Below are 14,691 nucleotides of genomic sequence, written 5' to 3'. Positions count from 1 at the left end.
TGTATGGAAGAAAAATACTTGTGCACAGAAAGAAATTACAGTTACATGAAGAATATTAAATGTACTTCACCTTCCTGATGTTGCTGCAAGTAGCTAACAATCTTTCAACAACTTAAAAGTTCCTGTAAACTTAGGACAAACACTATTTTTCTGACTGCTTTCTTCAACAGGAAGCAGAATCAGCCTCAGCGGGCCAAACATCACTGGACTCTCTGAACAAATTGAACAAACGGCTGTTGATTGTGGAGCCAAGCTGTGATGCTGAAGGGAGTTTATCCAAACTCACGACTCTGCATGCAGCAGTTACTGAACAATAGCGGTTACTTATCCCGGCTCAACGTATAGATCTATTGGTTCCGGGGACCGCTTTAAGCTTCACAAGTCCCCTGCAGAGACTTGGAAAGACATGCAAGACCTTTCTGTGCACTTGTGGATAAAATCCATAAATGCTCCTTTTATTGTGACGTCTTGAACGGCAGCTGCACCTTCAGGAGTGAGAACTGAGGACTAAAAAGCTGCCAGCTCCTTCTGCTTTTGCCCAAAGCTATAACAGAGTGAAAGACAGCCTGTTCCCCAGCAGAACCCACTGATCAATAGCTCATATGCACTTCTGGCAGCGCCAGTTCAGATGCGTATCTGCCCGGGAAGAATGGGCACCACCTCCACCAGCGCACTTTAATCAGACTGAGTTATTGGGATCTGTGGCTCAGAGTGAACTAGTGTGGGACACACACACACACACACACACACAGATGCACAATGCGGCCAATCAATCACTTTAATTGATGGAGTGAATAACGGGAGGAATGGGCTCAGAAGTCTCCAGACGCGGATGCAGCAGTGGGGTGTGTTTGCGGGAGATGATGGGCACTGAATTGAATTGGCAAAGATCCATATATACTGTATATATATGTGTGTGTGTGTGTGTGCGTGTGTGTGTGTGTGTGTGACTACAGGCCTCTTCTCAGAGTCAGGGTCACTCTCTCTCCTCCAGCCGCCTGTGATCGTCCCCTTTTCTTTTCCGCCTCTTCAATCTGTTCCTGCCGTTAACTTGTAAGAAGGAACCCACACTGAAGGCCAGAGACGCAGGTCTGTGGTCCAGATGGTCGCTGGGTTGATGACAAATCCGTGCAGGTAAATAAGTAGGATAAACCATCTTTTCTTCTGCCACAGTCAAGGTGTCCTTGAAGGAGGTGCTTCTTCAAGAAAATAACACAGCGCCAGCGGGGCCCTTGTGCTGTTCATGTGAATTCTTACTTTGAATAAATGGCTTTTCAGTGTTTCTGTACACGGATAAAAACACTTTTATTCAACGTTTTTTGCTCCATGATTATACAAAATATACGTCAACTACATATAATATATCAATATAGACACTCAATACTTCTTTTATTATTAACTCTCTCAAATGTAATGTAATTAAACAAATATTTACACTATTCAACTTGAATTTAACACATTTTATTAATTTTACAGAAAAATTCTGTAAAGTTACAGACTTTCTTATTGTGTAGTGTTGAATTGAGTCCAAGCTACATTAAATAATAATAATAATAAATCAATATTTTACATGAATGGTCTGCTGGTTCAGTCCGCCCCTCAGAAGCACCACCAACAGTTGGATTTTACAGACAAAAAATGTATTTAAATCATCAGAATTGAAGAGAAATAATTGGTTTTCAGTCTTATTACTTTGCACCCCGCACTTCAAACATCATAAAGCCAGACGTCCATCCTTCTGAGGCAGAGGACCACAATGCAATGCGACGCCAGGATGCTGTCGAGCATCAACACTGGAGAAACTCGGCCCACAGCGGCCACTATGGACGTAAAATCCATAGCAGAGTCCCAAACCGCTCAACGGGGAAAGTCGCTCTCGTAAATGTGTGACTTTGGTAATTTAAGTAGAAGAAGAAAAGGCAGGAGAATTGAGTTGACAAAAGAAAACACTGTGGATATAAAATTGAAGCCGTTGCTCAACAAGAGGAAAGTTTTCACACGTATATTGTCGAGGCCCAAAGTCTGTCCCAGTTTCATCTGAGGACACAAAATCGATATCCACACCTCTACCTCCCTCTGTCAGGCTGTCACTTAGCCCCAGCAGGGTTCTGTGGAACGACGCAGCCCCCCGAAAAAGTGGTGATTTAAGAATCAGAGCTGTCATCTGCTCGACTTATCGATCCGTACAAATCTCTTCAGACCAGGAGCTGCTACACCGGCGATTGTCATCTAAAGATTCCGAGGGCAGAAAAGCCACATGAGAGTTTTATTAGTAGTTTATACGATGAAAGTTTGACCACAAACCCAAGACTTTCAGTTGAGGAGCAATGTAGAAATGACATACGACAGTCGCCATGTTGGTTTTTCGCAACCACGAGACACGAGAGGGAGGAGCTAAGCACAACCTAACACTGAATAAGACATTTCTAAGCAACCAAAATGTTACAATTATACTTTCATGAAGTGCAAACACACTGTGAAAGGGTTAAAGTTTACAAACAACCCCCAGACCAGACAACGCTGTGGTGGCAACCTGTCAATCACTGTGTAGCCCCGCCCTAAAGCATCCCCTGCTTTATGGTCCGTTTAACTTTTGGCGAGTTTAGAAAACAATCTGCAGACAAATAGACAAAGTAGTAAAATAAATATCTAAATGTCTGTTTTGGATTTTTTTTTCTCACTAGACTGAAAGAAGCAAATACGACCAAAATCCCAAAATCAATCAGTTGATGAAAAACAATGTTTTTGCCCGAGGTGTCTCCCTTTAAGATAAACAAGACGAGGTAATAATAATCACACGGATGCACTATAATAATCTACTGGAGAGTTTCTAGAGAAACTGATAAAAAATAAAATATTTTAAGTTGTGTTCAGAGAAGTGTCTTCGTCTGGAGGAACACAAAGAGGGACGTGGAAGATCACTGGCCTCTAGTGGCCGTCCAGCGTAACTACACGTCCTGCAAACAGGTTTAAAAGATGCTCCAATTAAATAAATACACATCAAGACAAACTGATTCATTCATAAACAATTAAAATCAATCATGTAACCCAAATGATGAACAACCATTTTATCAAAACACATGACAAAAAAAAAGAAACTTTATTTTAAGAGCGCGCATGACAGCCATTTAAAAATAGCACAGCATCATCCGGTGGTCTTTTATACAAATAATCAGCGTGGTGATATTAACATGATAAACACTGTACAACGTATGGACACACACACACACACACACACACGAGCAGAGCTGCTGACCTCGATGTGTGACGACATGTACAGATGTTGGGGCTGGTGCATAATTCATCAGTAAAACGTTTACTGAACCTTAAAACTTGTGTCAGTTACACACAGACGGGCTTACAAGTTACACATGAAGTAAGATCTTTTTCCCTTTGTATCCTCTTATAAAAATCAATGCCAAAAAATAACTGTGGTCAAATGTAACACCATTAAAAACAACTTGAACACAGTAAACTGGCATAACAAAAGCCCACAGAAGAACTCTTCATCACAGAACTGGAATTAAACATTTATTTCCACCGTTATATAAAAGACAGGAAAGACGCCGTGTATAAATATTAAACATATTAACAAAGTATATACAGGTTTGAGGGAGAGTTTTTAAATATTTCCTCTCGATTTAGACGGGCAAAGTTGTCTTTTTTTTGGGGAGGCGCCGTCTCACTGAGATAAAACTTCCTCCAACATGTCCCCGCTGACCAACGGCAGAGACGCCACCTCGAAAAACACCCTGAAAGATATGAAAGAACACATTAATGTGACACGTTGAAGGATATTAAGCTGCGTGTGTATTTATTCCACCTTGTTTTCTGAACTTACTTGTGAGAGTATTTGTTCCTGATGGCTTTCAGTTTGTCGTCCGGAGGAGCTGAAAGCATCTCGTGGAGATTTCTGACGACGGGCGCCACGTCTGCCGCCTGGTAGCCGGAGTGGTACTCCAGGATGGGACTCTGCAGCACATTTACACGGGAAGAAACTATTTAGCTTTTAAATTGAAAAAAGGAGGACGGTTGTTTCTCTTCATGCGGGACGGAACAGATGCACCTCAAACCGGTGGACAACAGAAGAGTCAGCAGCTATTCTCTGCTTGTAAAGCAAACAAATGGTCTTTTAGTCCGACAGTCACACGAGCCGAGACATCAAGTTACAGTTCTTCAAGTGCTTCAATGTAAACCGTGAGGCGCTCGAGTCAACGCTGGAGGGAAAGGTCTCAAGTCAGGCCTTTATTATAAGGAACGTTTCACACGTGCACTGCAGCCACAGACTGTAAGAAGACGTCACCCGCTGGTTTGTGGACTGACGTTTTGAAGCCTCGAGACCAGCGTTTTTGTCGTCGCCATCTTGGATTTTTGCAACCGGTTAACTGACGTTACCATAGTTAAACGGTGGAGGAGTGACGTACGCTAACGAGCGGACCGAACGTTGGCCGACGACATCTTAACCCTCTGAACCCCAAGCCGTTTCGGGGGCGTTTTTTGTGCAGTAAAACATAGTTACAATGCTATAATTCAGTAGAAATAAGTAGAATTTATTTGATAATTCCTTACATTGGAATCCATATATCAAACATGTGGCTCCATGTATACTATACATATTGAACTCTTTATATGTTGACAGTCAAAGTTTTCACTGAATTGTTGTCACATGACTGTTGGTCTCGGATGAATCAATCATGGCTTCATAGTTGCTCTGAGGAGCTCAGAATTTAATGTTTTTTACAGAATCTGTTTACTTCAAACGGTTCATTCAGGGCGAGATATTAAATGAGACACTTTAATAAAATGTTTCTGATGAAATATCACAATTTTAAGCCTTGTTTTGGTTGCTTCTTCTGAAGCGCTCATCATGCATGTTGAGTTCAAGGACCGTCGGAAAGATGAAAATCTGACGATAATGACAGTTTTTACAGCTTGTGGTTATGATCAACGGTGTAGTTTTGGCGATTGCTTGACAGAGCTGCAGTGTGTAAACAGTGGTGTTGAGTGAACCTACCCATCCCCCCAGGTCTCTGGTGACCAGCGCCAGCAGCAGGCAGGCGGACGCCAGCAGCGAGCCTCTCACCGACACCAGCTCCACCTCCATGAGGCTCATCTCACAGAAGAACCGAGCCAGAGTCAGCGTGTCCATCCCGGCACTCACACACTGCAGAGACACACACACACACAATCAGATGAGCCAAGGACGACCTCACAGAGAGTGTGTGAAGAACACACACACACCTTGGCATAGCGTCGGAGGAAGCGGTAGGGGATGGGGATGTTGATGTCGAAGGACAGCGTCTGCAGGATGTTGGCCTCCATGGAGATGATCTCCTCCCTCTTGTACGCGTCGTCGCAAATGTACAGGAAGTCGTCGACACACGGCGGACTGCGCTCCTGCGGGGACCGCCAAAATAAAGTCAGGGAGACCAATCGACTGTGAGAAAGTGTCTTCATCCATCTCGTATTGTGTCGTGTTCAGGATTTTGAAGGTCTGCTTACTCTAAGTTATCTGAAATGAGCTTGTAAACATCTTAATATTTGTGTTTCCTGTCTGTGATTTTCAAAATAAAACCCACTGGCCATGCTTGAGTTATAAAAGACTAACAAAAATACTCAAAATCCTCCAAAAAGACAGGATTAATCTACTTCTACGATTCATCGACTAACCAATCTCAAGATTGAATGTGTCATTGGTCATTTAAAAAGGACTTAATGTGCTCAAACTATTGTGTTGTATTGTGTTCTTTACCTCAAACTTGGAGGCGATGAGCATGGTGGTGGAGCCGAGGAGCTGCAGCAGCTCCCTGTGGACGGGCGTCTTGGCGAGGTAGTGGTCGGTCATCTTCACGGCCAGGTACAGGGTCTCATGGTACAGCTCAAAGTTCTCCTGAAACACATCAACAGAGTCAACAAGCGGCACCAAACACCAAAGAGCGACTAAGCAGCAACAACTACGTTCTGTCAAAAGTACAAATGGATGACCTCGCCCACTTCACACCCTTGAAACATAATCTCTATTTTGAGTTCCCAGCAGGCCACCAGGTGGACTCACCTGCACCTCCACCAGCCAGTCGATCAGGATGGCCCTCATCTCTGGGTTGAGGCTGGGCTGCTGGGGCATGTAGTTACAGAGGACAAACTTCTCCTGAGGACGACGACAACAGAGGAGAAGTGAGAAGAAAATACAGAAGATAAAACACACACACACACACCAGTGTTTAGTTTGTCTCACCTCTCTCTGTTTGAGGTAGTCAAAGATGTCCTTTGCGTACTCTGGACACATGTAACAGTCCTCAGCGTTCTCCGAGTCGACGTCGAACTCCGCTGGGATCTACAAGCACGGAGAGAATACGAGTAAATATATAAATAAAAGGCAACAACTCTCCCAGAACACAAGCTTCTTTGATTCCTCCTCACTTGTTGTTTCTGATGGTGTGCCGGCACTTCACAGACAGCAAGGGGCGCAGCAGCCACCAGCTCTTCTACTGGAGCTGCTGCTGCCTCCTCTTCCTTCTCCTCTTCCTCAGCGGGCGTCCCCTCAGAGCTCTCTGACGAAGACCTGCAGAGAGTGAGAGAGAGAGAGAGAGACAGACAGAGGTTGAAATTTAAAAACAACAGCCACCTCTGAAGGAGATGAAGATAAAGATCTGAAGCTCGGCTGCGTTACTTTTTCAGGTTGTCGTGGTTCTTGGTGGACACAGAGGGAGCGCTCGTTTTCTTCACCTGCTTCTTCGCCGCCTCCTTCTTCTTCCTCCCCGGGAGGCTGATCTGAACCTTATGAGCCTGTGGAGGGAACAGTCGGAGTGAGATTTGAGTCACAATAATAAACGCTTAGTGGTTTACAGCGAGAGGGAAAGATGCCGGTGTCTAAAAGCTCCGGTGCCAAATATGTTGATTTTGGGAACGACGCGGTAACGAGGAGGCAAACAAACACGGTGCTCGTATCACAAGTAGGTGAGACGACAGAGAGCATCAATTCACACCTCAGTGGAGAACCAGAGCACAGGGATGAAGTGTGTCCCCCACACACACACACACACACACACGTCTAAGTGGATGATGTAAATACACGATGAGCACGGACACATTTGACACCAGGGCGACAAACGCTCCCTTTAACCCGTGCTGCAGACATCCACAGGGCTCCACAGTAAGGGTTGCCAGGTGGCCATCGGCAACAACAATCCAAGACTTTTACAAAGAGTTTGAAACTAAATCTGAAAAGTGAGAGATCGAGCAACCAGCGACTTGCTGGATTCATTCTAAAGGGATCTGTGAAGAACAGGACCGCTGCTCCAGAGATAGTTTGTATATCAGGAAGGTGGACACGATGACCGAGAACACTCAGGATTTAAATTCTGTAGAGCTCCAGATAAAACACAAAATAATCTGGTTTGGTATCTGTGATACAGCGTGTATTCTAAGTGGACCTTATAACTGCATAGTAGCTCAATAACTCTAAATATAAAAAGGTGATTTTGAGTCACGTGAGCATTTGCTAAACCAGATGAGCATTAAAGGAGTGTTTGCATGAAGCAGACGTTATTATATCTACGCAGTGTGGACGTTATCGAACATTCCCACTTGTTTTAGATGTGCAGCTGGATTCAAGAGAATGAATAAGACGTATTGTTAGTGCCCCGATCCTTCAATCAAACCTCTTCCTCCTACAGGTTACTGATCTTGAATCTGGATGCTGAACTTACATTAGTGATGTCGATGAAGGCGGTCCTCTTCTTCGGGGCTCCGTGTGGAGGAGAGGAGGACCGCTTCACCTGGGGGCCTTCCTCCTGCAACACACAACCAGGAAGCTCAACACACACACACACACACACACACACACACACGGCATTAAATCACAGATCACGTGCATGCAAATTGCAACAAAAGAAAGAAAGTTGCATGCTTTTATAGCAAGTTAATCCATGCAACTTCAAGGACCAGATTGCTGCAACGTCTGCTTTGTTTACAGCCTCTCCTCCTATCATCTCATACTTTGTCAAGTAAGACATGCAACACAGAGGTTCATAAATCAACACACAAAGCAGATAACACCTATGTTAAATAGAAACATGGACTAAAGACAAGAGAATGCTGCATTATTAGACACTAAAAAAACATCCAATATCAGAGGAACAACACATAAGAGCATGCAGAGTATGTGAAATATATAAAATCAGTCAAAACAACAATAAAAGACATGCATGCAGGTACAGACAGACATGTGACAACAGACAGATCCTCTGCATGAAAGCTGGATATTTAAACGAACATGGGTGCGCATATATATATATATATATATTATTTTTACCTGGTTCTCACTGAGTTTGGGCATCTTGCTCCCGGCAGTCACTGCGGGTTTCTTCCCCCTCAGTAGAGGCATGACTGGCTCCTTTATTCACCGACACACACACACACAATAACCCTGCAGCGGCTGCACTTTGATCTGCTAAATACATATGAAAATTTAAAAAAATGGCGGGTCGGTGTTAAAAAACTAAATAGGGTGCAGTGTCGCTGTGGTGTTAAACGGGTTTAAACTGTTTTAAATAGCTGTAAATAAGAAGAGTAACGTTAGTTAAACACAACATTTTGCATCTTTGTGTGTTTTCTGCACAACAACTGGCTCTGCATGGACAATATCAGGTTGAAATTAAAGTTTTTCTTACCGTGTTTTATAATTCCTGCTTGTTTGTTTCAGTTCCGGAAGGAAAAACACAGAATAAAGCTCGTTTAAATGTTGTAAATAGTCCAAATCCGCCGTGTTTGTGTTGCTTCGTTGACTAAAAGAGCTCAAACAAAAAGGAACTTGAGCTGCGGATCCAAATCTGCTGCGCCGCGTTCCCATTGGCTGGAATTTGAGCCGGGCGGACCAATCAGGAAGTCGCTTGGGATGCCGTTGCCAGGATGGAAGCGTTGGTTTTACTGTAACGGCTCCGCGCGGTGCATGTCTTGAATTAAAAGCAGTTTAATAGCGCATTTTTTAAAACAATAGCTGATTATACACGGTACATTTAAGTTATGTTTATATTTTGTTTTGTTTTGTGATTGTAAAAGTTGAGTAGTATCCATTAAAAATGTAGTTTTCACATAACCCCGCCCACCTACAGCGCTTCCTTGTACATAATCCAACGAACCTTGGAAGGAGGTAGCGTGTAGGATTTTCAAACATCCTGACAACAAATGACAGTTCAAATGGGAGGTAGTTTATTGATGTTTTCCTCATGAACATGAACTGATGGTTATTATTTCAGGACAGACATATATTAGACATCATCACACACATTTTTCCACTTTTATTGTAATATCTATGCATTTTTAATGGTGCATTTGAGTCAAATACAAAATAGTAAAGTAATAATTATAGACACACACAATTTCCATGAAGTAATTCAAATTAAATCATAAAAGGGCTGAAGCCAATGTTCATAATCTGCAAAGTCATTGTAATTAAGGTATCCAGATGCAAGGTTTTATGTGTTCTTGAACAGAAAATGTGGCGTTTTACAGCTTAAATTACATGATATTGATCAATCATGACATCTGCACATTCCATCTCTTGATGAAGACCATGGCAGCTCCAAAAAGCTCCAGTTGTTTTATGCTTGTGAAACGCAGGTCTGTCATGCAATGATTTCCCTTTAGGCAGTCACACACCGACCGAAACGACCCTTAAAATCTATTTAAATTATGATGTTGAAGAACGAGCTCACTGACACAGAGATAAGTATTTCCTGAAAGAGCCCACTGGGGAGCGCACAACACAGAGTTACTGCAGCAACAGTTTGGATAATAGAGGGTCATTGCATCACATTTGAGGACGGACACGGGGGGGTGCTGGCAGCTATAACATCCATTCTTGTCTGAATCATCATCTAATGTTCCCTTTAAAAAAATGCACGTCACATCTCATTAAAGTCCAAAACTCTGAATTCGGGGTTGTTGTGGACGAAGTGCATCATCAAAATGACACAGGCCTGTTGTGCATCAAACTTGAAAAAAAACATAAAAAGTGCCATATTTAAAATTCTCTTTGGCTGAGGTAGTGGTCTGAATCTGTGTCGCTTCACCTCCGCTCGTGACCATCTCTTCATCATGTTGACCTCATGAACAGAAGAAAAGAATAAAACAAGGCAGAATAACTTTCTGCAAACGTCGTTTTATGTTGTCAGTGCAAATAAACACTCGCACACCAACACCATCTCTCTCACACGAACAGGAAGTGGGTAAAGTCGTCTGTCAAACCTGTTTCCGTGTCAACTCATTTGCACCGGAGAGACCAAACAGTGAGCCACCGTTAATAACTGGTAAGTTTGATGTTTCCTGTGTCTTATTTCCATATATTTTGTGGTACAGTTACGTAACTTTTGGCTTTAATCTTGTCCAGTTGGCCCTTGAGATGCAATTCTGCCTTCTGCCAGGTATAGTAAATCACAGAGTACTTCATGATCCTAAATGTGCAAGTTTATTTGCCTCTTTGTTTCGTCAGGAATTCTTGAAATATTGTCCTTTTTATCTACTTTTGTAGGCATTAAATCTTTGGTCTTATCTGTGCAGTTGTTCTCGTGCTGACAAAGATTAACTTGAAATGTCGAAAACAAAAGATGACAGTGTGATGACGTTTTTGGTAATTCATGAGGAAAGGTTTACTATAAAACTTGTAGAGGGCTCAAGTAGAAACACTGAAATAAGTGTGGAAGAAAAAGCACATTTGGCAAGGCGCTGGTTATTGGATGTTGCAGGAGGTTAAGCTCCGTCATAATCAGCAGACTGCACGGTTTTACAAGAAAACGCATGAATAAAGTAGCATGCTCATGTTTTGAACATCAGGATGTCCAGATCAGACTGCCAAGAGAAAACATTCTTTGTTTAATCGGTAATTTGTTCCACATCTGCGCTTCAGTCTCGTCCTCCCCTTGAAGGCCGGATAATATTATGACGTGTGTCACTGTTAGTATGAAGTTTAAAGAAACTCAAACTGCATTTGGTCAAAAATGCTTTGAACCTGATTTGGGTGACATTTTTGTTTTATGTACATATTTTATACATCAAATTATTCTTGGATATGTTCAAATCAAACTGTAGTGACCATTGCTTCCCAATTAAAAAGTCACTACGGTTGCTGTAATGCTTGTTCTGAAGCGTGCCATAAATAACAAAGTCCAGTTTCGAATATAGGCATTTTATTTCTCTCATAATCAGAGTTCACCACTTTCTCTTCAGTTATCCATTTTCTCCTCATACCAATAAATCATAACATTTGCATTCGTTAAATCTTCACGGTCAAAACCTGTTTGCTTCTACCTATTAGCAACAACCTGTGTCCAATGACCCCACTGATTATATGACCTGTGGCCTGATTCACACCGGCACTACGCCCCCATGTGGTGGGAGGTTGTACAAAAACAAAACAACAAAATGGCTCTTACACAAACCATCATTTTAGCTAGCGTTAGCCGTTGCCCATTCTTTGTGCTAAGCTAAGCGGCAGTTGTTGGCAGAAGCTTAATATCGACCGTGGTATCGATCTTCTCATCAAACTCTCACCAAGAAAGCAAATAAGAGAATTTCCGCTATTTCCACTACAAGTTCAACTATTCCAAAACTATTAAACTATTAGAGAACAAATAGTTATTTGTACATACATTATCAACTCAATTAGTTTCTATGTTACTTCATATTTATAGCTGTTTGCACTAACACACTTTTAAACCAGAAGTTGCTTCTAAGCCAGTCCCACGCTTCCCTTCTTCATCGTGTTGAAATGGACACAGATGCCGTCACAGATAAACAACATAACCCATTTCATGTAACATTTGCTTTGCTCTATTTCTGTTTTTCTAAACTCGAAAGAGACAATCATCAAACACAGCTCTATCTCCATTAACTACAGATGCAAACAGAGTTTAGAGAAAATGTCAGGTGGACGCCAAGTAATTCCTGCTTGTCACATTCTGGCTGCAGCGGTACAGTTCATATGGTGACAGGCTGGGGTTGAGGCCTCCATCTTACTCTCCATCTGAGGCTTCAAAAGGGAACTTTCTGTTCTGATAGCGACATGTTTTTTTCTCTTCACATCCGTCCTGATTACTTTCTCTTTTGCCATTTCTTATACATACATTTTAACATTCCCTCAGTTTGATTTCTTCTCTAATCTGAAACAGGCGAGGACTGGAGGGATATTTGAGACTAAAACAATATTTATGTAAAATGTCATCTCTTTGATCAAGACTTTTGCTCAGTCAGTCAACTAAATATAATCCCTAAAATCAGATCATGTTTGTCTTCTTCCGATTATATAAGGTACCCTGTACATGCTTTATTGTTTCTCATCTGGATTACTGTAATGCACTTAACATTGGCATGCAGCCGCACAAATTATATCGTACAAGCCAACGTAAACTGGCTGCCAGTTATGTTCCGTATTGATTTTAACATTTGACCGATCACTTTTAAAGTGTTAAATGGCCTCGCTCCAAAACATATCAAGGCTTTATTGACCCCTTACGTGCCTCAGTGTTCCCTTAGATCGGCCTTTGCAATTAGAGCCTCCCGACTGCCTATTGAATTCAGACACGCCACATCATTAGCATCATTTATGAGCCCACTGTTGTCTGTTTTGTATTCTTTTGTTCTTGTTTTTTTCTGGAAAGCACTTAACTGTAAACCAAAGTGCTATTATTTATATAGGCAAGGGAAACGCTGCATCAATTAGGGAGACTATTTACATCCAGGCTGGCTTTGACTGAACAAGCTGGCAAGCAATACCCTAATAAAAGTATAATAAAAATAATGAACTAATTATAGGGACGAGGCAGCGGTTCAAACCATCATTGGAGTCTTGTTTGTGCTTGTGGCTTATCCTGGCCTTCACTATATTCTTCTCCCAAAAAGAAAAGAGCCTCCAGGAAAGGCAATATTTCCTTTGCTTTTATTAAGATTATTGCTTTTGTCCTCACAGGATCCGATGCCGGCAGTGAGTGCTGATCAAAAGGTGGAGGAGCCGTCTCCTGAAGGTCTCAGGAGAAGCCACCTAAACATTGGGGTTCTTGAGGAGTTTGCCCAAAATATGTCCGAGAACATAATCCAGTCATTTAAAAGCCAAATGGAGACGCTGGAACCTGAGGTGGACCGCCGGGCGTCCAGCTTTAATCAGAACCAGGAGATGTTAGCCGAAGAGTTAGCCTCAGCAGTCATTGAGGTCGCTCTGAGGGAAGTGTTTTGCAGTCAAAACGTAGCGGATCATCTGGAGGGCTCCCAGAGTTCAGCTGGGGTAAAGATGGATGGCGGACGGGCTAAAAATCTGCCCTTTATGGACGAATTTTACAGCGGAAGATCCATAGAGATGAATCCAGGCAAAGAAATCCAGACCTCCAAAGACACCCAGCACTGTCACCCATCTCTGTCCCAGCCGGGGCTCCCTATCTTGGGATCCCTCGACTACCCCGATGCCCCTCCGACCACGCCTCTCCTCCCTGAGCTCGAGAGGAGCCGACACAGTTTCGCCAGGAAGCTAAAAGGAGGCCTGGCGAATGTTTACCTGCCGTCAACTCCTCCGCCGACCCCAAAGGACGAAGAGGACAAAGAGGACGGGGCCGCCGGCGACCCCCAGTTGGAGTTAATGGAGCACCTGATGCGCTCGCTGTCCACGGATGATTTGGCAAGGGACTATTTAGAAGTAGGATCTCGCTGTGGAGCCAAGATGGAGGCTTTTGCTGAGGCTCTTTCATGCCACATCATTGATTTGGCCTTAAGTGACAATTACAGACAGCAGATAGCCGACGATAAAGCTCTTCATCTACTGGCCCACCAACTGGCTGAAACCATCATCACCTCCTCCCTCGATGAAGCTAAAACGCTAGTCTAGTATCTTATTGTGTTTAATGGGATCATATTTGTGATGACTGGCAAGAAAAATAATAATAAACCAACACGTCACCTCCAGTCGGCCTGACATTCTCATTAAAATGTGGTTTTCTGTAATATTCTGTTACAATGGCTGCTTTCTTTTTACATTTAACTTCTCAATAAAGTTTTGGTTAAAGCTCATCCAGATGAAGAAGAGTTTCATCGTGAATTATTACTTTTTTATTGCAAAAACTGACCAGAGATCCAACAACAAAAAAAAAACGTGGCACTTTTAATGAGACGTTTATTGTGGAAACTGGATATTTTAGAAGCTGGATGAGGAACCTGAGGTAATGGTTTTATTCCAAGATGGACAAAAAGTACTGTGGCAGTAAAACTGTAATGGTTTTAGATCCAACTGAAATAACTGAATGTCCTGGAGATGGTATTTCAGGAGGAGTATCTTGAGCGTCACGTTGACCTGAGTAATTACATTTGGGTAAAAAAAAGCTATTTTGCTTTGAACATGCCAGTTAGTTGACGCTTTGTTTATATATGTGGAATGTAGATAACTTTGTCTTGATTTTGCTTTATTAATTGATCCCATATGTTTTCAATACCGAGAATAAATACTGTATTTTTTAACATTTATTGCACTTGTCTTTTCCATCATGAACCGACATCGAACACCCGTCACATTTTGTTTTTAGTTTCACTGAGATAACTTTTATAAACACAAATCTGACAAGGGATGAAATTGCATGTTAGATGTTTGAGTATTTTGAATACGACCACAAGTAAGAGGAGCCCTGCAGCGCTTCTTAATCGAGCGCGATGCTG

The 14,691-nt window shown here is 42.4% G+C and overlaps 2 protein-coding genes across 3 annotated transcripts; one reads left to right on the top strand and one right to left on the bottom strand.

The window, feature by feature from the left end:
• Positions 1-2,960: 2,960 nt before the first annotated feature.
• Positions 2,961-8,816, bottom strand: ccnb3 (cyclin B3). Of its 2 annotated transcripts, none has more exons than XM_031851305.1 (12): positions 8,673-8,816; positions 8,315-8,452; positions 7,710-7,814; positions 6,671-6,786; positions 6,421-6,562; positions 6,236-6,334; positions 6,056-6,148; positions 5,753-5,890; positions 5,242-5,397; positions 5,015-5,164; positions 3,842-3,972; positions 2,961-3,752 (listed from the first exon to the last, which is right to left on the bottom strand). In XM_031851305.1, the coding sequence occupies exons 2-12, from the start codon at positions 8,384-8,386 to the stop codon at positions 3,683-3,685; spliced, it is 1,272 nt and encodes a 423-aa protein (XP_031707165.1). In that variant the 5' UTR covers positions 8,387-8,452; positions 8,673-8,816; the 3' UTR covers positions 2,961-3,682. The 2 variants fall into 2 exon arrangements, with proteins under 2 accessions (XP_031707165.1, XP_031707166.1); XM_031851306.1 differs by having other exon boundaries at positions 8,315-8,395.
• A 1,464-nt stretch (positions 8,817-10,280) lies between these two features.
• LOC116385733 (uncharacterized) lies at positions 10,281-14,481 on the top strand. Its single transcript, XM_031851429.1, has 2 exons — positions 10,281-10,310; positions 12,965-14,481. Exon 2 carries the CDS (start codon positions 12,971-12,973, stop codon positions 13,868-13,870), a length of 900 nt encoding a protein of 299 aa, XP_031707289.1. The 5' UTR covers positions 10,281-10,310; positions 12,965-12,970; the 3' UTR covers positions 13,871-14,481.
• The last annotated feature ends 210 nt before the right edge of the window (positions 14,482-14,691 follow it).

This window comes from Anarrhichthys ocellatus, unplaced genomic scaffold (assembly GCF_004355925.1).
Source record: "Anarrhichthys ocellatus isolate YVR2014 unplaced genomic scaffold, GSC_Weel_1.0 scaffold11, whole genome shotgun sequence".
NCBI classification, from domain to species: Eukaryota; Metazoa; Chordata; class Actinopteri; order Perciformes; family Anarhichadidae; genus Anarrhichthys; species Anarrhichthys ocellatus.
Note: the sequence above shows the minus strand (reverse complement) of the source record. Positions and strands in the feature narration are given on the sequence as shown.

Bases quoted from the DNA above. Each gene is read 5' to 3' on its own strand.
- ccnb3 (XM_031851305.1), bottom strand. From the start codon at position 8,386: ATGCCTCTACTGAGGGGGAAGAAACCCGCAGTGACTGCCGGGAGCAAG. The intron at 6,787-7,709 runs GTAAGTTCAGCA...TTCCCTCCACAG, and splicing joins CCTTCATCGACATCACTAAT to GCTCATAAGGTTCAGATCAG. The intron at 5,398-5,752 runs GTAAAGAACACA...CGGTCCCCGCAG, and splicing joins TCATCGCCTCCAAGTTTGAG to GAGCGCAGTCCGCCGTGTGT.
- LOC116385733 (XM_031851429.1), top strand. From the start codon at position 12,971: ATGCCGGCAGTGAGTGCTGATCAAAAGGTGGAGGAGCCGTCTCCTGAA.